Source organism: Oenanthe melanoleuca, chromosome 3 (assembly GCF_029582105.1).
Source record: "Oenanthe melanoleuca isolate GR-GAL-2019-014 chromosome 3, OMel1.0, whole genome shotgun sequence".
NCBI classification, from domain to species: domain Eukaryota; kingdom Metazoa; phylum Chordata; class Aves; order Passeriformes; family Muscicapidae; genus Oenanthe; species Oenanthe melanoleuca.
In genome coordinates, this window is record NC_079336.1 from 99,611,403 (window position 1) to 99,636,232 (window position 24,830).

At 42.0% G+C, this 24,830-nt stretch overlaps 1 protein-coding gene across 6 annotated transcripts in view; it reads left to right on the plus strand.

Annotated features, from left to right (window-relative positions):
- Positions 1 to 1,541: 1,541 nt before the first annotated feature.
- VRK2 (VRK serine/threonine kinase 2) overlaps positions 1,542 to 24,830 on the plus strand; it is a 36,007-nt gene continuing 12,718 nt past the window's right edge. Inside the window, exons 1-8 of one of the 6 annotated variants that reach the window (XM_056488123.1) lie at positions 1,542 to 1,877; positions 2,017 to 2,157; positions 10,754 to 10,809; positions 11,272 to 11,341; positions 11,683 to 11,770; positions 11,908 to 12,016; positions 13,191 to 13,283; positions 19,597 to 19,729. In XM_056488123.1, coding sequence (XP_056344098.1) covers positions 2,022 to 2,157; positions 10,754 to 10,809; positions 11,272 to 11,341; positions 11,683 to 11,770; positions 11,908 to 12,016; positions 13,191 to 13,283; positions 19,597 to 19,729 — 685 coding nt within the window. In that variant the 5' untranslated portion in view covers positions 1,542 to 1,877; positions 2,017 to 2,021. Of the gene's footprint in view, positions 2,158 to 10,753; positions 10,810 to 11,271; positions 11,342 to 11,682; positions 11,771 to 11,907; positions 12,017 to 13,190; positions 13,284 to 19,596; positions 19,730 to 24,830 lie in introns of all 6 variants that reach the window. The other 5 variants (XM_056488124.1, XM_056488122.1, XM_056488120.1 and 2 more) reach the window with 5 other exon arrangements.

Sequence of the window (24,830 nt, forward strand, 5' to 3'; positions counted from 1 at the left end):
AATCAGTATTTCTCAGGACTTGTAGGATAAATACCTTAAACCCTCACAGCACATGTTAACATTAAATTGCACAAGTTAAGATAAAGCTCCAAGCTATTAAGGGTGGTTCACTATTCCTCAGAACACCATGAATTATTCATACTTAACCTGTTTGGCTTTTTTTCCCTTCTACTTCATCTGATTTGTTTCACTTTCTTATTCTGATGAAACTTTGTGGGCAGGGAAAGAGCTTAGAAGCAGGAAGCCCTTTGATAATGCTTTCATTTCAGTTTAATCATGTGGATACCTCTTTGCAACAGCTGAGCAAAGAAGTTTTCTCCTTAAACAGAGGCTTGTCCTCGGATTCCCAGGCAACTATTTTGAAGGAACTTTCTTCTGGAAAGATCCTTCCCAGAAAGTGATGATAATGGTGATTATTAAACACTGATAATAGTGATGGTTTCCTTGATGCTGAACTGGGCATCTGTGGTTGCTTTTTTAAATAAACCAAACAACCTCAACACCACCATTCTACAGTCTGATTTGACAACTGTTGCAAAGGTGAAAATCTCTACAAAACACTTTATGGAAATTTTTGATTTGTTCTCTTTATGGCTGAGCTTTCTGCTGATTTTTCAAAATTGATAAAACCACAGAGCCTGCAAAACTGATGAAGGCAAAAGGAGTGTTACATGAAGGCTAAATTTACTGACGGCAATACAGGCTTTGCAGCCGTAATCTGTGTTGCTACTTTTAAGTTTGCTTGCAAGTTATGTGGTTGCTGATGTTTTGGATTTTAATTGTCCCATTAAAAAAAGACACAAATTATTTTTTAAAAATACGTTTAAACTTGTAAGTTTTATACCCTCTTTTCTGGTAAAGGACTTTCTGGTCCCCACTGAGGTCTGCCTAAGTGTAGTGTACCTGGGTGAATATCCTATTGATAAAGTCTGCACAAAATGGTAGCTCGTGATCAAAGCTATGCCCTGGGATCTTGGGGAATTAAAACTCACCTCACGGTGTCCTTTACTGCCAATTTACAAGGTGATGGGGCTGATCGACTCTTAGCTCAGCTGCATCTCTCCTCTGTCCCTGCCTGGACGCAGGCTGAGGTGGCCATTACCTGTCGCACTGTGCTGTTCTGGGGTGAGTATCTGTGCTTTTGTGTGGAAATTGTTACTCTTGACTTCTGCCACGAAGATTCTAAGTGAAAACTGCAGTGGCCTGAGTGAGGCCTGGCACCATGAAAGTTCTGCGATTTTGCTGTGTCCCCTGGAAGTGCCTGCTGCACCCCAAATCCTGTCAGCTGAGACTTTCCTTTTTACCTCGGCCAGAAGAATGTTTGATCTCCGACTTCTCAATGCACAAAATTATTTTAAATTTAAAAGTTCCTCCCTCACGAAGCGCGGCCTCAGGAGCAGGAGAGCGGGAACACCTGCGGCTGAGGCCGCTTGGCGGGCGCCACCTCCTCCTGCTCCTCCGTCCCTCATGATATCCCTGCTCCATCTCCCTCCTCCTCCATAATCTCCCTGCTCCTCCGCCTCCCTCCACCCTGCCCACGCAGCGAGCAGCCGGAGCGGCCGGGACACGGCGATTTTCGGGCGCCATGTCCCCGCTCCGTGCCCCTGAGGGGAGGCGGCGGCGGCGCCTCAGGGCGGGGCTGAGGGGAGGCGGGAAATGGCGCGCGCCCCTCCGCGCTGAGGGCCCTGAGGGAGGCGGCGGCGGCCGCGGGGCTCTCCCGGCCCTGCCCCGATCCACACCCTGATCCCCAGCCCGGGTTTCCCCTCCCCGGGGAAAGACGGCGTCCCGCTACTCGTTCCTCCTCCTGCTGCTGCGGAAGTGCCCGGCTGGGCAGTGTGCGGCCGGCGGCGGGGGGAGGCCGAGGGGGCTCTGCGGAGGTGGGTGAAGGGGAGCGCCCCGAGAGGCATCGCGCCCTGTCCCTGCGCCGTGCTGGCAGGCGAAGCACGTCGAGCGATACTGAACCTTCCGGCAGCAGCTTTTCAACAAACTTTCTCTTCCGCTTCCTCCTCACTCAAGGTACGATGCCGCCCAAAGGTCCCGGCAGGGGAAAGCTGCCGGTTCCGCTCCCTAAAGACATGATCCTGAAAGACACCGAGGGAAAGACCTGGAGGCTGGGCAGTCAGATCGGCCAGGGAGGATTTGGCCTGATCTATTTAGGTAAAATAGTGCTGATAATTAAGAGGGTGTCTTGCAAATTGCTTTGTAGCTTCCTGAACTGGAAAAGGCAGTAACTTTAAAAAGCTGGTTTTACATGCAGTTGGTGATCCTTGTTCAAGTGTGGTTTTCTGAGATGTTTTTCCTGTTCTATTCCTGCTCATGATGCAGCATCTTCTCCACGGCCTGTCCAGCTCATTCTGCAGGATACTGATGTGCTTTTGTATGGATTTTGAGTGAGGCAACCAAGGTGCCTCTGTGTCAAAGACCACCAAAAAGCACCGCCAGGTGATGCTTTTCAAAGTGAAAGCACTTTGCTTAGCCAAGGTTTTGGCCTTATGCCAGCCTAATGCTCTGTAGCACTCTTTCAGTTTCTGATTATTGGAAGTGTTGTTTTCTGGCCAAGAGTAAATTAGTTTTCATCCAGGAAATGAAGCAGTAACAGTACTTAGCTGGGTGCTGCCTCTGAATTCCCATCTTTTCAGCAGAGGTGGGGATGGTGTTCTGTATTTGCTCTGGCCTAGATAAGTTTCTGTGTTTCCTTCAGAAGAAGCTGCTGCATTTCAGTCAGTTTGTGCTCTGTGAGGAGTGAATAGTTCTGAAAGGAGTTTGTGAAGCATTCTAGGTCACTGCAGAATATGTACTGGTGCTGGTCTCTGAAAGAGCAAATCCAGTATTATGAGCTTGGGTGGGTTGGTTTTTCTTATTTTCATGGCAATGTATAGAAACTAGGAACTAAGGTGAGCTTGTGTGGAGCAGTGAAGAATCACCTAGAAGGAGTTTACAGCATTGTCCCTAAAGCCTGGCACGATCTTTTTAAGTCACAGTAATATTAAGTCTATTTGGAATATTAAGGCCTAAAACTTAATAGGCAAGTCACTCCAACACACAAACCAGCTTCCTTTTATGCTGAAATCAGCTACACATACAGTAGCAGTACATCCAGGAGGTTCCTGTGGTGAAGTTTCTGTTTTGGTTTCCTCTGGAATTTTAATAGTTCACACTATTCATCACTGCTCTGTAGACAGAACCAGTGGGAATGACAGGGGTTTTAGCTAACAGAGGAGACCCCAGAGGGTAGGGAACTTATTTACCTCTTTTTTCCTTTTGGTACATTTTAGTACTTTGTTATGACCACCTTTGAAGCATTGCTTGGTTACATTTGAGAGATGCTGTGCATTGGGCACGTGAGAGATGTTAACATGAGGAAACAGACCTTAGCATGAGCTGAGTAGTAAAGGTGTCTCTGGGAATGGCCATTCCAAGATAAAGGACAGGAAGATGGGATCCTGCAGAAAGCTCCCACAGACAGGAGGGTGTGAGGGAACTGGGGATGCAGTGTGAAAGCAAGTTTGTAGTGGGTGTAGCTCTCCATGTGTAAGCACAGTAATGTTGAGCTCCTGAATCACCCAGAATCGAGCTGTGTCATTTCCTGCTGCAGCCAAATCACACTGGACCTTCAGAGTGGCTTAGCACCTGGGATTCAGACAGTTCCATGCAGGTTTGAGTTTTCTGCCTGATCACAGAGCCCATCAAGGTGATTTCTTACATTGAGGTGTTCATTGCAGTTTGGCTCCCACTGAACTGAGGTGGAGAGCAGTCAGTGGATAAGAATGAGAATATAATCAGGGACACTTGGTGTTACTATTCTGTAGTTTTTTGTGACTGACAGCATGGCTGAGAGAACGTAGCTGCCACTTTTGTAATGGTATTTTTGTTTATTTAATCCCTTCTTTCAGGAGGAGCTACCTGCAGCACTGAACTAAAGGCTCAGTTCCCCTTGTAGCTCATCAATTGAAGAGAAAATGGACATTTATTCCTAAGTATTGACACTGAAGGGTTTTTTTTGTCCACCTCTGGGCCTCTGATGTGTTTATATTAAAGTATACCATTCAGCAGCTTTCTGGGGGCCTTGATGCTGCAAAATTCAGCTTTGAGAACCAGGCGGAGTGAAGTAGATGACAAATTTTTGTGATTAACATACAGATGCTTGAAGACACCCCCTTTTCTCTGTGCTGTTCAGACCTGGTTTTAGAACATCTAGAGCAAGGCACTAACTTTCAGAGAGAAGCTCACCCTGAAGGAGCTGTAGAGGGGGGAGGCAGGAGCTTCGATTGCCTGCCAGGTATGAAGAGCACAGCCCTTTTATGAAAGTAAAGGTTAACTTTGCCAGCTATATCTTTTAATAAGTATTTTTACAGGAGCAGTGTAAAGATTTTGATGTGGTTGTTATAGCTTAATTTCCCATTAGGAGTATTCCATACTCCATTAATCTATAAAAACGTTCTTGAGAAATTTAACGGTATCTCTGCAAAATCTATTGACTAGGGGTGCATTCTGTGGAAGAAGGTTCTGTTCACTAAATCAAAGCTGCTGAAAGCCATTTACTGACCCTGACTCCTAGGATGCAAATGTGGGGCTTTAGAACTTCTGACTGTGTGCAGGAAAGTTAGCACAATCTTCAAGTTCTGCCCTGCCTCACAAGTGCTTTCCTTTGTTTTCTGATTATTCTTACTCTTTCCAGTCCATTCTAAATTTTTGTGTTGCTGGTGCTGATTTGCTCTCAGGCACCTCAGAGCAGTTTATCCCTTTGATAAGGGGAGCAGAATGAAGAGCACCTGCAGAAGGCTGTGACATTGGTGGTCTCACAACTGGTTTGTAGCCCTGTGGAGAGCAGTGGAAAATGAACCAAGAGCTGAGGAGCCTTACATTCCCTCATTTATCTCTCTAATCACAGCCAGTAATTAACACCAGTCTTTATATAAATCATTCTCTAGTCCTGCTGCAAGCACTCTATTAATGCACAATTTGGACAGAAAATTTAAATGCAGAAAGGTCACACAATGTTTTGTTAAGATTGCTCTGTCACAGTGAAGCCTGCAACATCCAGCACTATCTACTTGCAGACTTCTTTGTCATAGGAATGGATGGTTCTGAAAAAATACAAATATTTTTTACAATTTATGTAGAAGTGTTTGTTAGATGGTGTCTTTTATGATAGAACCTACTACATTGTAAGTGTGCTTTAATTTTATGAAGCTCAGGAAAATAAGTGTTGATGAAATCATCACAGAATTGTACCCTGCTTTGGAGATCAGTATACCCAGTGCACTATCCTTTCCTTTTGAGTTTTTTTTTTCCCTCTCATTTTCAAGGAAGAGGGAAAGAATTTCTTCGTGAACAGCAAACAGTGATTAAATGAGTGAATATTCTCTTTTCATACTGGCAGAACAGTGAGCCCTGCTACTGGTGGAGGTCAGGCCACAGCAGACCTCCTCCTTTTATTTTAAGCTTGGGTCATAGTGCAATCTAACTGCTGCTGCTCTGGGATTCAGGCTGGGGTGTGAAAGAGTTTGTTTCTGTTTCAGACTGATTTCCATGGATAATTTGTGTTACTGTGAGCAGGGGTGTACCTGTGTCAAGGAAGAGAAGCATGGATGGAAGCACACTTGGTCCTGTAGTTCATTCCTTGGTTTGCTTGGGAAGCTGCTTTAGCAATTGCATCTGGAGAAAAAGTCCTTCAGAGGTTGCCTAAATTAAAATAACGCAGCAAATTAATTAAAAATGCAGTAAAATGATACCAAAAGATAAATTCAGTATGACTTTTATTAGCTCAATGGAAAGAGGAATCTTAATAGCAAAGCCCTGTGTTTAAAAGCACTAGCAGGTAACTCAGGGTTGATTCTTCAAGTAAGAATGCATTGTACCTGCAGATGTGAAAATAAATTTGTTAGTAGACAAACACCACTTGAGGAAGGGTCTTTTTGTCTAGTCACTAATATTAAACTGTACAAGTAGAGATACTGCAAGTGCTCTGTAGGCAAACTAAGTCATAAATTTAGCCTGATTTTGCTACTCAGAGACTACTTGGGGCTGGCTGACCTGCACTATCTCTCAAAGAGAAAATACTCCTTATCTTTACTAGTTCCTGCAGGTGAGTGCTTCTTCTGGAATCTTCCCTTTCTTTTGCTTTTTTGGTCCTCTGTAAGCTGAAAAATCTTAACTTGAAAAATGTCATTCATTTTTGCACAGTGGTCTAAAGTCTGCAGAGATTATTACTGTTACATTGGAGTGTTCTGCTGCATCATGTGTTGGGAATTCCTTTTCCATATGCTGAGTAATGCTGGGAGGTCAGGAGAGCAGTTCTGATTGACTGAATTTATTTACTGTTTACTTTCCAGTGGGGGATGTAGGAGGAGCTTTGGAGGACAGCTCAGGTACCTGTTGCCTCATGGAGGGCACTCCTTCAGTTGTCTTTGGCACCTGTACCCTGCTAAAACTGGCATTGTATCTTCTGAGTGGGCACCATGTCAGACCAGCAGATGGGCTGCAGCAGGATCTTGCCAGAAAACAGTTTGTGCATCAAGTTTTAAATATTAGAGGGCTGGGCTCCCATCTGAGAGTGCTGTAAGAGCAGGCCATGCAAAGCTTTTCTGCCTGGGGTTAAAGGATGTGTCATCCCTATTCCAGCTTGGAGTAATTAATTTTGAAAGTCAAACAATTGGCTTCCATTGCTGTGGAATACAAAAACTCTGGTGAGTCAAGATTAAGGTTTCACACAAACACAAGTAAGAAATGTAGTGAAATTTCCCACCAGTACTGAATCCTCTTGACTTGGAGGCATTTGGAGTTACTGCTGAACAGTTGAGCAGTTGAACACTATTTTGTCCTAAAATCAGTTTAGTTTGGTGTTGTGGAAGATGGGTCTTATGGAAGGTTATGTATCTGTAATTTGTGTAAAACCCCTCTACAGTCTTAAAGCTACCTGGAATAAGAATCTAGAATAAAACTTGATCAAAAATGCTGCTCAGCAGAGTCTGTCCAGGAAATGGTGCTGCATCTGTAAAGTAACAGAGAAGTAGGTCTTCCTTAGGCTGCATTAAAAGTGGGGTGTAAACACCCTTCAAACACTGAACATTCCAGTTTTTGGGAAGTATTGGATATTGCAGTGTCAGGGAGGGGGAGGCAATGTGCTTGGTTTGCCTTTGAACATTTGCCTTAGCACTTTCCCTATGTAAGAAATAGGTGAAGTTGTGTTTAATAGCAAATTCTGCTTTTTATTTACTTGTGTACATTTTGTTTTTAGTAATTCTGTTGCTGCAACTTGAATCCTTTTTTTATCATTGCATGCTCTGAGCAACACTCCTTCCCTGCTTTTTACCCATTGAATTTAACAGCTCTTGGCTTGACTTAAACAGGGTCAGAACTTTTCCAGGTTTTTTTATAGGTAACCTGTGACTTCAAAAATGTGGTATTTTTGAGATTAGTTTCAATTTCTGCAAAAACTAAGCTGATGTATCACTCCTCAGGATTAGCTAATGGATAGAACAAAGCAAAAATAGAATAGTAGCAACTAAAGAACTTCAGAAAATAATTTCATTCATGTTTCCCAAACAAATATATCCTCAAAATATCCAGCAGTGGCAAAGACACCAGCTGTGGACAGGAGCTTTTCCAAACTGCCAAATCAATGCTGTTTTCTTTTCCACTGTGTAAACTTTGTCAACAGAAGTGGTTCTGTGAGAGCCATTGAAAATATTTCACCATATTCCAAATGTGGCTGCCACAAATTAACTGCTAAAACTACAACAAGCACGTTTGAACTGGCAAAGGGAGCTGGCACGTTCCTCTGTCAGGCTGCAATTGTGCTGTGTGGCTGTAGGAAATGGCAGTTCAGCCACAAACACCCTTTTGTTACCATAGCTCGTTAACATTTCCAGAGTGCCATTAATTAAGGATGTGGCACTCAGCAACAAAAAGGATGAAATTCACGGTTGAAGTGGATGATCAGGCTGTAACTGCTGTGCTGTTAGGGAATCCTGGACATGGGCTGATTCCAGGTGAGATTTTTGTGTAGGCACAGCAGTTAGAAATGATGGCTAGGATATGACTCTTACTGCACTGCTTTATTTCAGAGAGCATTTTAAAGCTGTGTGCTGCTCACTGGTGTGGTAGCTGTGACTGTGGGATGGAGGGGAGGAAGGGAAAGCAGAGCTGTGCCCTTTGCCCTCTGCAAATATTTTGAGAGACTCCTCTTGGCATGAGGTGAAAACAGCCCCAAATATCAGGGGTTGTGCATCTCTGGTTAATAGAAGCAGCATAAGCTGGGAACTTGTACACTTATTATGCTATTTTAAGGGGTTTTTTGCAAACATAATCTCACCATATAGTGCTCCTGGTACCCTGTGTGAGTGCTTATCTGCCATCAGAGACCTCCTGCCTATCAGCACTGCTCTCCTGCAGAGTCTCTGCTCACTGTCCTGCAGTCTAGCATTTAACTGATTGTAATATTATAAATAGCCATGTGCTACCACACAGAACGAGGCTAGCACATGGCTAATTACGAGTATACAGTAATTAACTATGAGCTAAACTCGCAGGAGAGTATGTGGTGGTGGTCTATGAGGTATGTAATCAGACTGTTTGTTAAACCTTGGGAGCCTTTCCAGTCTGTTAAATAACTATACATAGTAATGAGACAATTTTTAAAAAACCATTTATGTTTATTTATGGACAAAAAAAATAGTCTGTCTTTTTTCTGAGCTGTGGCTGGAGTAGTGCTGGTTGAGATCTAAGTGGGTAATTAAAGTGATGTAACAAAAGGTACACACACAATTTCTGCTTATCTGTATGGATGAGACTGTCCCAACATTGTGTGAGGAGTTTAGTGTTATTCATGGGGACTGTTGGGCCTTGTTCTATATATGTGCAGTAAAAAGAATGCCTTTTCTCCTTTTGTGCACTTGAATGTAACTCATTTTGTGGGCCACATGTGTCAGTATCTTGTTGAGCTTTGACTTTTCTCCCTTTCTACTTTGTAACCATTACTGGCTATGTTTGGATCTATTTTCCTTCAGGATGTGCTTTTAGTGTGATTCTAAAAGTGTCCAGGCCAGCACAGTGTAAGAACCATGGGGGTGAAGCCCTTTTGCTGGGCTACCTCCTGATAATTGCTCTTCTTCATTAACCTGACAGCTGTTATTCTGTTCCAGATTACCATGAATAAGGCATCTCTTTATAAATGTCAAGAAGTCTACAGGGAAGTTAGATCAGCCTCTTTCAAATACATTTAAATTTGATACCTGCCTACACCTATCAAATCTCTGTTAAGTAACTTGGTACTGAACTACATTTTCTTATCCAGAAGTTCTTTTTTCATCAGTGCCAGTCAAGGGAGCACATCAAATTCTGTTTGGGTAATGTGATGTTGAATTCAGTGAAAACATATGGAATGTGCTCCTTTTACTAATGTCTTCTATTAACACATATTCTATATGTGGCAGAGAAAAATAAAAGACATAAACATCTGTGCCTTAGTTCCCACTTCAGTACAACAGTATGGTAAGAACAAAGTGTACCAAAATTTCCCTTCTGGTAGATTTAATGTGTGTTCTGAATGTGACTGTTAGTTGTGTGAGTCTATGGCTAGTTCACACCTTCCAGAGCTACTGTTTTAATATTTCAATCTTACTTTAATGTGTTATTAGCACAGCAGCACTCACATGGGGAAGTGTCAGTGGGGAGCCTGTGGGTGTTTGGGGTGTGTATGCTGCCAGATTCAACCCAGATGCTGAATAGAATTGAAGGAAGATGGCAGCTAAAGGAGTCTGTTCATTGTAAAAGTATTTTTATGCCCTGACCATCAAAAAAAAGTAAGCTTGGATGGTTTGATTAGATCCAAGTTTACTTGATTTTTATTATGTGGATGAAAGGGGTCTATTTTTGTGTGTGCTCATGGTTGAAGTGTTTCACACCTGGACTGTTGTTGGTATTTGATCATTATCAGAAGTATAAAAGGGACACTTATTTCCTAGGAACTGTATTCTTTTTACCTTTTTTCAGTGATGATTCTAAAAGATGATTTAGTCTCATTAAATTTTAATCCCAGTGTAGCTCTGTGTAGCTTCAGTAGTATCAGAGAGAGCTGATAGTTCTCTCAGGGTCAGAAGAAAATAGGATTGCATTGTCTGTGCACAGAGGTTCTGTCTCCTGGGCTGTAATTGGCACATGTGGTCAATTATTGTTTTGAAATCTCTACTTGCACTGAGAGGCACAATCCCTCAGCTCCCCTTTAGGCAGGTGGTGGCTGTGCTATCCCTAACTTAGGCCAGTGTCTAAATAATGCCAGAATAGAAATCAAGGTTCTAGGGCCAAATTAATTTGTGATAGAGGAAAGCAGACAATCCTGTCTGGAGGCGTAATGTAGGTCAGAACTTTTAAGTGGTGTCTTTGTCACGACAGTAGATTGACAGCAACCAAATACAGTGGTTTTCCAGTTGGCTGGAATGGCTTAAACAGCCTCTGTCCTAATGGAATAACTCATTGTGGTGCAGACGTGCACTGGGGACATCCTGCTTACCCCTTAATTAACATCCAGGGGAGACTTCTGAAAACATGGCTTAAAATTGCTTCTCTACTTGTTGATTAAAACTTCTCTGTGTATGTTGGTTTTGTTTTATAAAGCTCTGACCTTTCAAAGCAGGAATTCAGACTATCTTTTGTGTATTTTTGGTTGACTGACTCAGTGTTAGCAGAGTCTTTATCTGCAATTACATTTTGCTGCATACAGCTTGATCTCCATCTCTTTATTCCTTTGCAGCATCCCCTCAAACTCAGGTTCCTGTAGAAGATGATGCAGTGCATGTCATTAAAGTGGTAAAGTGTAGATCTCATTTCTGAATTATTAACTTGCATGCATTTTCAGCATTGGGTCTCTATTGCATGCTTGTGGTTTTTGGTGCTTGGGTTTTTTATATCGTTCCCTGCTTGGGGATATATTTGGCATTTCCATGACATACAGTATTTCCTTGACTTGATTTTTTTTCCTTGATTACACCCCTTAACAGTTTGATGATCTCAAAGACACCTGATCTCCAGTATCTCTGAAAATAGTATCTTAAATAATATCTGAAAGAACCGGTGTTGTTTATGAAAGTTGACAAACAACTTTTCTTTTTTTAGCTACTTAATAAAATTAAATTTCAGATGACATGGAATCTGGGGAGATGGGGAGGAAAAAAGGGTTTAATTCTCTTGGTATTTCTTATAGGCTTTTCTTAAGAAATTGTTTTCTTTTTAATGCCTTTTAGGATATCAGGTTTATTTGTTTCTCAACAGGAATATCTTGAAAATGGCCCCTTGTTTTCTGAGCTGAAGTTCTACCAGAGGGCTGCAAAACAAGAGCACAGTAAGTAATGCCTCAGCTCTGACTCAGGCAGATGCAAGGACAAGTTTGGGTTTAACTGCTTCTGTGAAGAACTGTTGCTTTAGGGCTCAGGAGCCAGCTCATTTCATGTACCCTGACCCAGTGCCAGCTGATGCTGTGGTAATTCTGGATTGCTGCAGGTTTTGTTACTTGGGTGTTGTCCTTTCTGGTCAGAAGGGAGAACAGAAGCCACCCAGCCAGAACATTTATTGTGTGCACACCAAGGAATAGGCTCCAGAGACAGGCCAGCCCTAGGACAGAGAAAAAAACCCAAGTCTGGAGTTCTCAGCTGCCTTTAACCCAATGTTATGTTCTTCTTACAGTAAGAAAATGGATGAATCTCAAAAAAATAAGATGCTTAGGAATTCCAGTGTTTTGGGGATCAGGCCTGGCTGAGTACAAGGGAAAAAGGTAATGAAATAAATGCTAATTAAGCCTCAGTTTGACTGATGACCCATTTTCAAAAATGGAGACTTAGTCCTTTCAATCTGCCACAAACTTGCAGTCATGTCTTAAAGGATTCCTCCCTTTTCCATATTTCCTGATAGCTACAGGTTCATGGTCATGGAGAGACTGGGGCAAGACCTTCAAAGAATCTTTGAAGATTGTGGAAACAAGTTTAAGAAGGAGATTGTTCTGCAACTTGGGGCACGAATGGTATGCACAGAGAGAGAGGAAATTGCTGTGTCTCAAATTTGCTGAGTTCAACTAGAGAATTATCTTGCTAATACAGTTCCTTTAGGTGGCTGCTAAGTTTAGAATTGAATGTGTAAATGCTATGTACTTTCTTATTTCTCTAGGGTTTTTTAGGGAAAAAAAAATTCAGTAGAAAATAAAGACTCCCCTGCAGACTGAAATTTGGTCAAACCAATTTTTTTTCTAATAGGTTAAAACACAGACCATCCACTTCAACCTGTGTGTCTAGACTGAGATGTGTAAGCCTATTCTCATGTTTCAACATGTATTGATTTTTTTTCAGTGTCTGAAGGGTATTGTATTAGACATCCATATTTGTCAAAGTTCACAATTGAATGCCTGAATGCCAAATTTTCAGTGTGTTTGCTGAACACACTGATCATACAGGCCAGGATTTGGCCAGTCTGCAAATACCAGTTTTGTTTTCAAATGGGTGTAGATTGGCACATTCCAACAGAAAGTTACATATGTGCTCCTTTGTAACATGATTTGTGTTGTGAATACTGTGAAATACTGCTATTGCTGAGCACAGGTGGACAGAAAATGGAGTAGAGGCAATGTTAAAGTTAGAGAAGAGGATCTCTTAGATTGGATAAATCCAAAGCATCCATTTTAAATAATGATATTTTTTTAAAAATTGAAGGGCTTTCATAATTGATAAACTTATAATGTTCTTTGTGCTCTCCAAAAGCCAGGATTGGGTTGTCCTTTGTGTGAGTTGCAAATGTGATTTTTAATAATAATCAGATCTATTGTACTGCTGGAGGAGTTGGTGCAGGGGGCTGTGACATGAGATGCTGGTCATGTAATAACTAGCAGGATCAATTTATGCCAAACCTTTAGAACTGATGGAATCTGATCTTTCTAAGAGCTTGGTGTTCTCAGCATCTCCTCTGGTGTTTATAAAGTGCTGATTTCACTCTTGCTCTGTGATTTAGAAGCTGGTACTCAGGTTACACAGGGATAGCTCATGAGAAGTATGGCTTGTTTATACTTTGCCATTAGTCCAAGCCAAATTTGTCAGCTCAGTCTGTGTAGCCCTTGGTTCCCCTGTCTAAGTGAGAAATATTTGGTGGCAAGGTTAGGGGCAGAGTGGAGAAGATGATGATGTTCTCTGTTCTAAACTCTTTCCTAGTTGGATACTTTGGAATACATACATGAAAATGAGTATGTCCATGGGGACATTAAAGCAGCAAATCTTCTTCTGGGCTACAGCAATCCACACGAGGTGAGTGTGTTTACTTATCTACACTTTTCTGTGTTATATCCACTGAAAAGTTTTAAGTTTTGCAAAAGTTTTGCTTTCACAATTCACATATTGAAAGGAGTTTATGCATGAACATTCAGATCCCCTCATAACAGATCTGAGAGTGGCTGTGTGGAGCTTGAGGGCTGAGAAAGAAGCAGGACAAAGCTGTGCTTTGTTCCCTCTGTTCTGCTGACTGGTATACTGCTGTGGATGAGTAAATGAAGAGGATAAATTACAGACCTCATTGCTGTTCTAGGTTATACCAGTTAAAGGATATTAGTAGGGATTAAGGATGTGGCCCATTGTACTTTCATTCTTTGAAGCTCTAATATTGCCATGAATTGTTTCCATGCCCTAACTCTCCTGTCCTGCTCGTTGTGGATAGAACAGGTAAGTAGGATTAAAGTTGCTGTTCTCTGACACACTAAAGCCAGCCTTGAAATGCAAGGTTTTGAATGAAACATTTTAAAAGAAATCTTTTGGTCCTGTCCTATTCCACATGCTCTTCTGGTGTCTTTTTATGTAATAAAGTTTAAGTATGCTTTTTTAATTGGAAAAAATAATTTAGGAAAAAAGGACATCTCTAACTTCACTTAAATATAATTAGCTGTAAGCAATACTTCTTTCAATGTTGGTTTCTCTGCTGCCATGATAAAGAAACAGATCTTGCAAAGCAGCTCACTGCCATTTGTGGTAAGCCATTTGAGAATAGTTGCTCTTTTTAAAAGCTTCAAGTTAAATGGCTGAGTCGAATTTAACTTGTCAGCTTTCTGAAAGACATCATTTGAAAAGCAGCATGGCTGTTTGAGACAACCCTGGGTTTATACAGTGGGAGCAGCCAGTGCATAATCACAGTTTATGGTGGGTGTTCTGCTGAATCCAGAGGAGGAGGCTCTTAAGAGCCAAAATGATCTGCAACCATTAGCATAACTCAAATGACTTTTCTTTTGTCTAGGCTATTGTGTATTTTTATGACAGCAAGAAATGCTGCTGTTTTTCACATCACAGTCACTTTGGAAGTGTCCACTTACAGTAATCATAAAATGTTAAGACTTGGAGCTGACTTGGAACTGGGCAGATTGCTGGGTGATTTTCTGATTTGTTTCATGTGTTATTTGTATGAAGATGGTGCTGTACTTGTAATTTGCTTTAATGATAGTAAATTCGTTGACAGGTTAAAATAAGGTACTTGTAAGTTACTGGACAGAGGTTTTAGGGTTTCTTAAATAAAAGAAATCAGTAGATGCTCCAGTTTGAGTAGCTCCTAACTCAGCATGTACAAAGTGTACATCACTGCTGGGAGGTTTGCTGTAGAATTTTCTTTCAGCAAAATTTCTCTTCCACTGAAATTATTCCATAAAACATTTTTGAATGTTCTAGTTCAGAAGTGCTAATGGGGACAAGTTCTAATATTTGCTTGCATTTCTATGGTATGAATTAAACTTTAATTCCTGTATGTGTGAAGTGTTTGTGCCACCTTTCTCTCTCTGCCAGCACAGTGGATAACTCAATTGCCTCTGTCTTGATTGGTATATATGTTTTTTTTTAAGGTAAAATGATCAGCCTAATCTCATAAATAGGGAGTGAGAGCATCTAGCCTGTGTAAAACTCCAACCCAAGGGCTTCTGCAGCTCCAGTGGGAGTTGGCATAATAAAAATGCCTGATTTCTGTGGTGAGGTTTTTCAAGAATTTTATGCCAGTGGGTTTTTTCTCTTTAGAGTCTAGGATTTTAAGAGAAAATAAATTGTAATTATTCTAGAACCAAAAAAAAATTGTTTTTAAAAGAAATCAAAACTTATCTCTTAAAAGTAATATATCTCTCTATTCAAAATCTAATTCCATATTCTGCTGTAGTAAAGAGAGAAAAATCTCTGTTCAAAAAGAAGTGTACCTTTATACTAAACTTTATCTTTTTTGCAATTGTGGAAAGTCAGTGACAAATTTGCATGTAAGAATACACATCAACAATTACTAAATGACAAAAAAAAGCAATTTTCCAGTGTTAGACTCCCTGCTGCTGGTCTCTGTCTCTTCTGTAAATTAACCTGGTGAATTTACACCATAGCCAATAAATAGAAGTCCCCTTTCTGAAAGGGCATGTGAAATCCATACTGCTATCCCCTACTTTGTGTGGCATGGCAGAGAAACAAATAAAGTCAAGGTGCTGTCACTGTGTGACCTCCAAATGATGGTTGGAAATGGGGAGAGGCTCCCAGTGGAGTGACCTCAAAGAGCTGCAGATGTGCTCAGCAGGAGGCAGCCAGGCCATTCCCCCAGCCACAGGTCACAGGATCAATTCTGCAGTCAATGGTTCTGAGCAGGGCCCTGCACAGGCACTGACAGAGCAGCAGTGATGGACTGAGGGGAGTGCACAGCCCATGAATCTCACACAGGCCTCAAAGGGAGCTTGAAGTCATCAGACCTATAAATTACAGGTGAAGCACAGTCTCAGGGCTGTGCAGAGTTAAAAAAAATTTGCTGCTTAGTCCTGTTTGTATGATAAAGCAGAACAAGCACCATTGATAGAGACTCTGAAAGAAGTTTCAATCCATTAATCTCATTTTAAAAGTGATGCTATTAAGTGGTTACCAGACAAGAGCTTAAAACCTGCATTTTAAATAAATAAGGTTTGGGGGAGCACCTCTTGCAGACAATCACCTTGTAGTGTTTTTTTTTGTTTTTTCCCCATGGATTTTCTGGGCAAATATTGCAGTGTTGCAGGCTTGAGTCTGTTTGGGTTCAAAAGCAGTAAATATTAGTTGTATTTATACCCCAGTTCTGTTTTGAAGTGTTTCTTAGGCAGGACAGTTGATTATCAGAGATAGAAGAATACAAAATTGTTTCAGAAGATACAGAAATCATGCATTGATCTTATGGGGAAAAGGTGCATGAAAGCAGTTCTGACTTCAAGCTGTTTTTCATTGTGAGGTGGATTGTTGTGATTCCTGCTTTTTGTCCCACTGGGACAGACTTCCTAAAGTGCAGGTGGACTGAGAAAAATTCAAATATTTTCTGTTCTCCTTCAGGGCAGTGATGCCCTGTGTCACTCACCCTCTCTCCATTGCTTTCCTCCTTCCTTGGCTTTTGTTTGTGAAAGATGCTTTTTCTATCCTAATCACAAACTTCACACTTCCTGTCCCAAAATGGACCTCAGTCTGCCTTTACCCTTTTTGTAGTCCAGTGTCCAACTCTGGCCATTAGCAGCCAATCTGCCTCTTATTAGTAGGTATCTACTTAATTATTTACAGGCATGATGTAAACCTAGGAATGGAAACACACAGAGAAAATCTCTGTACTGTCATCCTTCCTGCAATGAATCTCCTGCTCTGTCCTTCAAGATAAAGGGAATACCACAAGAATCCAAAGGGCCAGGCTGATAACTACCCAGCTCAGTGGAATTAAATATCATCACATGTATAAGTTGTAAGAATTGTGTATGTTTAGCAGATATTTAGCACTTCAGACACCAAGAATTGTGAGTCATGCACAAAGAGAGCAGAGGATGGCTGAAACTGCTGCTTGTGCTCACAAATAATTGTTTGTGCCTGTGATAATTCACTTGAACAAGATGGGCGCGTTTACGTGTGCATGAAATTAAAGGTGAAGACTTTAGGAAATCTGGCTCATGGTTTGTAACAAAAATCAGTTAATAACAAACCCTGCTAAGTGCTGAATAAAAAACAGAGTTGTCCTTGCTGCACCTTCATCATCCACAGAACCTTTTCTTATTCCAGTGTCCTGTTTGACTTGATTGCTCTGCTCTGTTTTGTTCTTTTTTTTTTGTTCTTACTTGGTTATTTTTGTTCCCCAAAAAGCATACAGATAAAAAAACATTTATGGTATTGAAGCACATACTAAAACTGCCTTAATTTTTCTCAGTATTCTTTAATACTCATCTGCTTTTCCCCTTCCCTATGCCCTTAAAAAATCCACAACAACTATAAACTATAAATGAGCTACCTCTACCATGTTCTTAGAAAATTTGGAAGGGCATGCAGTATTACATTATCAAAAAGTGACAACTAGCTATAAAGAACTGTATATCTTTTTAATGATGAAAGGGTTATAATGAGAATTGATAAAATGAAATTAATGGTAATTTAAAATAACACAGTCATTCTGATAATGGTTGTGGCAAGGTTGTAACAGTGCCTTGCTGGTTTTGTACAAGCTGAAGGGGATTGATTTTTGCTGGTGGCCAAGAGGCTTTGCCTTGAGAGGCTGCCGTGTTTGTGGAAAAAATCTGATGTGGAAATTATGGAAGTGATAAATGGCCCAGCTAGAAACAAGCTGAACTGGTACACTCATGGCCAACTTTTGAGGAGAACTGCTGTGATCAGATCACCCTGCTTTAAGAAGCAGTTGCTTCTTGATTTCCAGATCTTTCCATCATCACTAAGTGCAGGATGACTTAAAGTTACTTCTCACTTCTAGCAGCATTAATTGAAAATTGCTCTGCTGATATGGCTGCTGAAGGTATTTTAAGCAAAAATTGGTTAAAAATGTACTGTATTAATGGAGCTGCCTTAAAAAGAAAAAAGAACATAGTTACTGTGATAGGATAAGTGGGCGCTTTTTACATACTTCAAGTTTGACTAGCAAATATTTGTGGCTGCTTTCTGGGTGCTGAGGCTGGGTTGTCACATGGGAGTTTCTATCACATAAGCTGACATGCCCAGCCAGAGGTGCTGTGAGTGTAATTTCTTTCCCAAGAGTTGAAATCTTACTTTAATGAAAGGCATATCCTTAATTTTTAAAGGTATGTTATCTTCCTGTCCATGCCAGAAACCTGTAGTCAAGCAAAATCCAAAGCACACCACTGAGTCTGGGAAGAATGCACCTTCTATGCTCCTCTCTCCTTCCCAGCCCACAAAGGAGGCAGAAGACTCACAGAATTTGGTATTTAGGGTAGTTTTGAGTGAGTTCTCTGACTCTGGGCCCAGTTAGGGCAGCACCAGAGCATCAGGAATCAGCTGGAGAATGGATGCAGGAAAAAATCAAATCTGTCAGCCCAACCAAGCTGATGCCCTGTCCCAGATTTTGTAGCCTGGTCTTTAATCCTTTATTCCAGTTTGGCTGGGCTGTCAGGTGAGAAACATCAATAATCTTAAAAGCCAGCCCCCTGCAGGAAGTGAGCACTGCAGCCTGGCTTACACGCTCCAGATAAGCTCAGGTCCTGCAGCAGAAACAGTAAAACCAAGAGACCAGCAATCCCAGGATTTGAGGCTGCCTGGAGCACAAACAGGAATCAGTAGTTCAACAAAATGTGCTACAAAGTAATGTGTTAAGTTTTCTTGAGGCTTTTTTGTTTGTTTGTTTTTGCCTTTATCAGGAGTGACATAATTAAATGGCAAGTGAGTGCCAGAAAAGTTTATTTTAGACTTTTTTAGGATAAACTGTTTTGTAGCTAAAAGAGGAGGCTAAGGTTCAGATAAGATGTTTTCTTTATCATAGAATAAGACTTAGTAGAAGTGATCTCTGTGCCTTCAGATGATTTTCAGCTTTTGCCCCAAAAATCTGTGGATGGAACAGTGAATGTGGCACTATTGCAGTATGTACAATTTGGACCCAATTTTTTTTTTCTCTTACATTGATTTAACTCCATGTATTTGCTTCAGAGTAACTGAGAAACCACAGTTTGCTTCTGTGTCTTTTTAAAATGCATTCTAAACTCAGGAGTGCTTTACTGGAATGGCTTTCTGGGGTGAGAAGAGCTGGTTTGCTTTGCTTTGTTTTAGCCTATGCTTTCAGTAGTTTAGTTTAGTGACAATGGCATTCCAAATGATGGGATTATATTTGGGCCATAGACACTGGAGCCCCATGTCCAGTCCAGCTGGGGGAAGCTGCTGCCTCTGGCTTTGAAGCTGCACAACAAAGTTGAATTTGAAGAGTCTCAGCTGCTGGAAAATCCAAACAGGGGGAAGTGTGTGTGCCTGCCTAAGTCAGGGGAGGAGGGGGTCCCATAAGCAGTGTGAGCTGCATAAAAGGCATATTGCAGTTTATGATGTCTGGATGCCCACCTGGAGAGCAGAGAGCTCAGGAACAAAATAAAATGACTGAAATCCTGCTCGACTCTGAAATAAGATAAGAGTATAGTAGTGGAAGGATTTAAATGGGGAGGGCAGCTGTTATAGCCCCCAGTTGTACATATTTTATCCTGAGGCACCATTTGGTTTAATAAAATTTAGATCTAAGGCTGTCCTTAACCTATCAGTTTCTTAAGACTTAATTATAAAGGTTATACTTTCAAAGGACAAAAGCATTATTCATTTGTCTGTTCATGTCTTCCAGGTTTATCTTGCAGATTATGGACTTTCCTACAGATATTGTCCCAATGGGAACCACAAACAGTATCAGGAAAATCCTAGGAAGGGCCATAATGGGACAATAGAGTTTACCAGCATAGATGCCCACAAGGGAGTAGGTAGGTTTCTTTTTTTTTATTTCAGATGAGTGATTATAGAATGAGTAATCAGGCTGTGAGAGCTGCTGTACACAGGAGAAGCAGAGTTGGGGATTGCTCAGCCCCTGGTGTGGTGACCTCCTCGTGTGCCTGGGAATGCTTCCCCAGGGAAGAGCAGCAGGAGGAGCCCTGAGAGGCTCTGCACACCCAGCACTGGAGCATTCCAGGACACCTGAGAAGGGCTCAACATCAAACTTAATTGGTTCATGTTGGGAGGCCTGGTTTGTGCTTGCTGTACCCTGCAGAGGCAGGATTTGCTAATGCTGCATTGTCAAGGAAAAGGCTTTGGAGTCTGTCCTTTAGGGAGAGCTGTGTGTGAGTGCCACCATCTGTGTTATGGGAGGGTATTTCAAGATGACATTCCTTCTGCAAGGAGAAAAACCTTTTTTGAAGCCATAAAGTGTTAACTTTTTGAAATTTTTTTCCAGTAGCCTTTCATATATCTTACTTATTTAAACTCACTTTGATGGTATTGGAAACACATTTGCAGGTAAATTACATACATAGTCCTTTTATTGGATATTGATTGTACTGCCTTGCATTCCAAGGCAGACTTAATTCAACAATTCCCTAATTAGTTAAAGTCATAACCTATGTCTTGTATTCATTTACCATTAATTAAACCTTAGCTGTTTATTACACTGCAGTCCAAATCCAATAGCAGACCCATAGAGCCATGGAAAAGGGACTGGGAGGTCAATATTGAAAATATATGGTGTAAAGTCCTACTGATGGCTGCATTGTTCACAATCAATATGGTCAATGCAACACAACTTTCTTAGTTGCTATGTCAGCAAGACAAAAAGTCAATTCTAATGTTATGCTAGTGAAAAAAAAAAAGGTGATTATTGAAAAACTTTGACTCTTGCTACAAAAGAGTGTTTTTGTTAACTTTTCTTTCCCCTTTCCCCTCTTTCACCCCCAAGATCCTCTGGAGCAGGAGGGATGATTTGCTGCTGCCAGCTTGGTGAGCGTCAGTGTCACGAGTGATAACTGCAGGAATTTGTGCTTGTTAATAGCTGCTGAACTGTTACCTTAAACTAATACTTTCTAACGAGTTTTAGTTGGCACAAACAACTGTATATTATTGCTTTTTCTATTAAAAGGACCATTGACCATGTAATGTAGAGGGTCTTGATAATTTGCAGGAGCTGTTAAAACCTGCAGTCGTTTAACTCTGGTCATTAGGAAAAATGAAATAAGACTGGCAAGTATTTCCTGCTAAGGCAACTGCACCATTTCACCTGCTAGAAAATACTTTGTGGTGAGGAGAGCATCTGTTTTGGACTCTTCTGGCCTTCCCAGGCATGCAGGGATTTTTCTGGAGGCCTGACTCTGCCTGCTTTGCCTGGTGGTGTGAGTGTGGCTGTGCACTGGTGTTTGATGTGGATGCTCTTTGAAGAGTAGGTGGAAGCTGGAATATTGGGGATTTGGCTGTTGGATAGTTAGAGCAGACAGTTTGGTAGTGTTTGTGGATGGGTATGTGAATATAGGACAGATAATTCATTTTATTTGAAAGTGCAGGGAAATTTTACAGACTTGTGTGACAAAAAGTGTGGAGAGGAAGTGTGAGGCAGGTTTTGCAATCCATGTCTTAGATATAAAGAGCTAAGTTCATGATGGAATTGGTTAAAACCAGAGGACTCCACAAAACAAAATAATCAGAAAGACAGATAGTTTGAGGTAGCTTACCCAACTCTTATGCTTGAAAAGTGTTTGCTTGGTAGCTGCAAACAGAAAATCCACAGCTTTTGCTGGTGCTCCTGGAGGAGACTGCAGAACATGATGTGGGATCTGGTATTTGCAGAGCATCCAAACTCTTCACATGGAATTCCAGCTCTGACCTTGTGATGGTGTCCTGCTTTTGTCTGGGATAGAGTTGATTTTGATCCCAGCAGCTGGTGCAGTGCTGTGGTTTGGATTTAGGATGAGAATTGGTAGCACAGGGATGTTTTAGCTGTTGCTGAGCTGTGCTTACCTTCAGTCAAGGACTGCTGAGCTCCCCGTGCTCTGGCACTGAGGAGCTGCACCAGGAGCTGGAGGGAGCATGGCCAGGACAGCTGGGCTGGCAGAGGGACCTTCCACACCCTGGGATAACAGGGACAGTGGGGAAACTGGGGGGGCAGCCAGGAGGGGCCAGTCACTGCTCAGGTGGTGCTGAGCAGCTCTGCTGAGCACCAATTATCTGTCAGGGAAGGTTTGTTCCTTTCTTTACCTTCCTTTTCATTATAGTTATTTTTTAAATTTTATTTCAACTATTAAACTGTTACCTCAACCCATGGATTTTAATTTTTGTCCTGATTCTCCTTCCTGTCTCTCCAGGGAGGGGAAGGGGGTGAATGGCTGTGTGGTCCTTAAATTGGTGGCTGGGGTTAAACCATGACAAACAGCCTGAGTCCATTAAGGTCAAACTACCAGAGTTTCCCATTTGCAGCAGAACACTCAACATCCCAGGGAAAATCTGCAGGGACTTCTGTTGGAGATTGCACAAGTTCAGCTGGCAGAACACAGCCTTGGGTTTCCCTGCTCTCTTGGTGTGAGGCTGAGAGGCACAGAGATTCTCAGGATGCTGAAAGACATCCAGCAGCTGGGCCAAAGGGCCTCTTTGCTCAGCAATCTCCTGGATTATCTTCTGGATTCCCCACTCATGGTGGAGTCTTGGCACAGTCTCCTGTACAGAGTGAGGTGGGGTTTTTGGGAAAGTCTTTAAAGCCTTCATTCTGGTGTCACCCAGCTTTTCAGAGTGAAATACTTTGCTATTTCAATGCTCCAGGAATATTGTTCTAATTTTTAAATGCTGCTTTATATAAATGAGATCCTTTCCAGAGGGCATTTCCTACATGTGTGTAGCAGCATAAATATCTCAGCCTCCCTGAACAGCACCAGTGGCTGCATTGAGCTGGACAGATGAGAACATTTTGACTTGTTCATGAAGCAGCTACTGAATACATGCAGCGAGTTGAGGGACATGCTGAAGCTTTAACAAAATCAGGAATTTGTAGCTCTTGGCAATGCTTGGAGTTGATACCCTCCTTGCACAGAGCCAGTCAAATGCATTCCCTTCCCAGTAATTTAAGTCAAGGCTGGAGTTTCTGTGGTTGAATGGAGAGTTTAATCACTCCCCAGGACTCTGTGGAGCTCACCAGGTGTAGATGTAGGGTTGTGCAGTCCACTGAGATCCAGAGAGGCTCCTTCCAGTGGCCACTGCAGGGAAACCCTTTGGGCTGGTGGGATTGCTCTGTGTTCTCCTGGCAGCCTCTGTAAGGCCGAGTGGGATGTGCTGTTCCCATGGCAGCTGCATCCCTGAGCTGTGTTTGGAGTTCTCCTGGAACCAAGTAGGGCCCAGCCTGGCCTCTGCCACACGATCCACCCCTGGATTTCTGGCAGGATCCCATCCCAACCAGGGTGTGGATATTTGAAATTGAAACCCTTTTTATCCTGATGCAGATTTCTCAGGGCACATCTGCATCGTTGGTTTTAGCGTGTACTCACTGTATTCATTTTTAAAGACCAGCCTGTATAAACAGTATTGCATTTTGGCTTGTTGATTGATAATTAAGGAGAATTATATCTGTACTCAGTGTACATTTAAAAAGTTGTTACATAGTTAGTGTTAAAAAGTAATATTTGGATCAATGCCTCCTATGGATTTTTGTAGATTTTCTCCTGACTGAGGCATGCAGTCAATACCTAATTTCTCTGGAGATTTACTGCACTTAACATATTGAGGTCCTTTTAAATACTCCAGTCCTGTGCATTGAGTGTGTAAGCCCAGTTTTAATTTGCTATCATTGATGAACATAAGAGTATGAAGTGTCTATGCTGAACTCCCTCCAGCACGTATTTGTGTTTGCCATCGATTCCAGGCTGAGTCCTCTCCCTTCTCCCAACATTTCACAGTAACTCTGAGCAGTGTTGCCTCTCTGGCATCAGTGGAGACCCCACTGAAGTCTGTGCAGGACTGATCTCTACATCTGCAGTAGAAAAAGCTGCTTCCCACAGGAGTGGGGACCTTGGACAGGCTTTTCTGTGCCCCTCACACGGGGTTATTGCAGCCTGTGCTCCTTGAGCTGGGGCACTGGGTTTGTGCAGGGCAGTGCCAGCCTTGGGCTGATGGCAGGGAAAGCCCTGCAGCCCTTGTGCTGGTTTTCCCCACTGCTCCAGCAGAGCTGCTCTGTGCTGTTAAAAACACAGCTCAGTGCTTGGCCATTTCTCCTGTTCTGCTGACTAAAATATGTGCAGGGTTCGTTTTGTGAGCAAGGATGTGCAGGAATATAAACACCTATGCCTGGAAACATTCTTTGGGAGCCTGCTTCCAGAGAACAGAGCTCTGAGTGGCTCTGGATCAAGAGACTGATTTGGCATCTGTCCATGCATAGTTAGGATTCAGAGGGAGCCTGCGGGATTTTTTTTTCTTTTTTTTGTCGGTCAAATGAATTATTGATCTGCTGCAGTTTGATATGTGTTTCCCAAAGACTGTGTACAGGACAAACTGTAAATCCTAAATAATAAAAGGAAAATATAACCAGTCTGGCGAAAAATGGGTGGAACTTTGCAGTGGGAAATAAATAAAAAGATGGTTTAGTTCCTGAGAGTTGGATTAAAAATGTGTGCCCAGCAGAGGAGGGAGCAGGAGGTGGCTGTAAGTGAAAGAAGAGTCACTAGCAAGGAAAAGATTGGATAGGCTTCTGCAGCCACCTCTGGAAGCTGCCAGGAATATTCAGAAGCAGCAAAAATAAGATGAGAAGCATTAACAACTTTGTCACATCTGGGGACTGTGCCTGGAAATGGGCTGTTTAATTCTGGCTGTGGTTCTCTACACCAGGCATTCAGAAAGGTAGTGGATCTCAGCTGCTTGCCCACCCCTACTTGTCAGGCCCTTACCTTTGTGATTCTTTTTTTCTGCCACACAGATGTGAAAGAAGAGTAAAACTTCCTGTCCCATGTTGTCATTACTGCAAGTTTGGAACCTTTTGCTTCCGACCAGGTACCAGCATTCGTCTCCTGCCACCACCACTTTACCTCCCACCCAGACCTCATGGTGACATTCCCTTGCACCTTC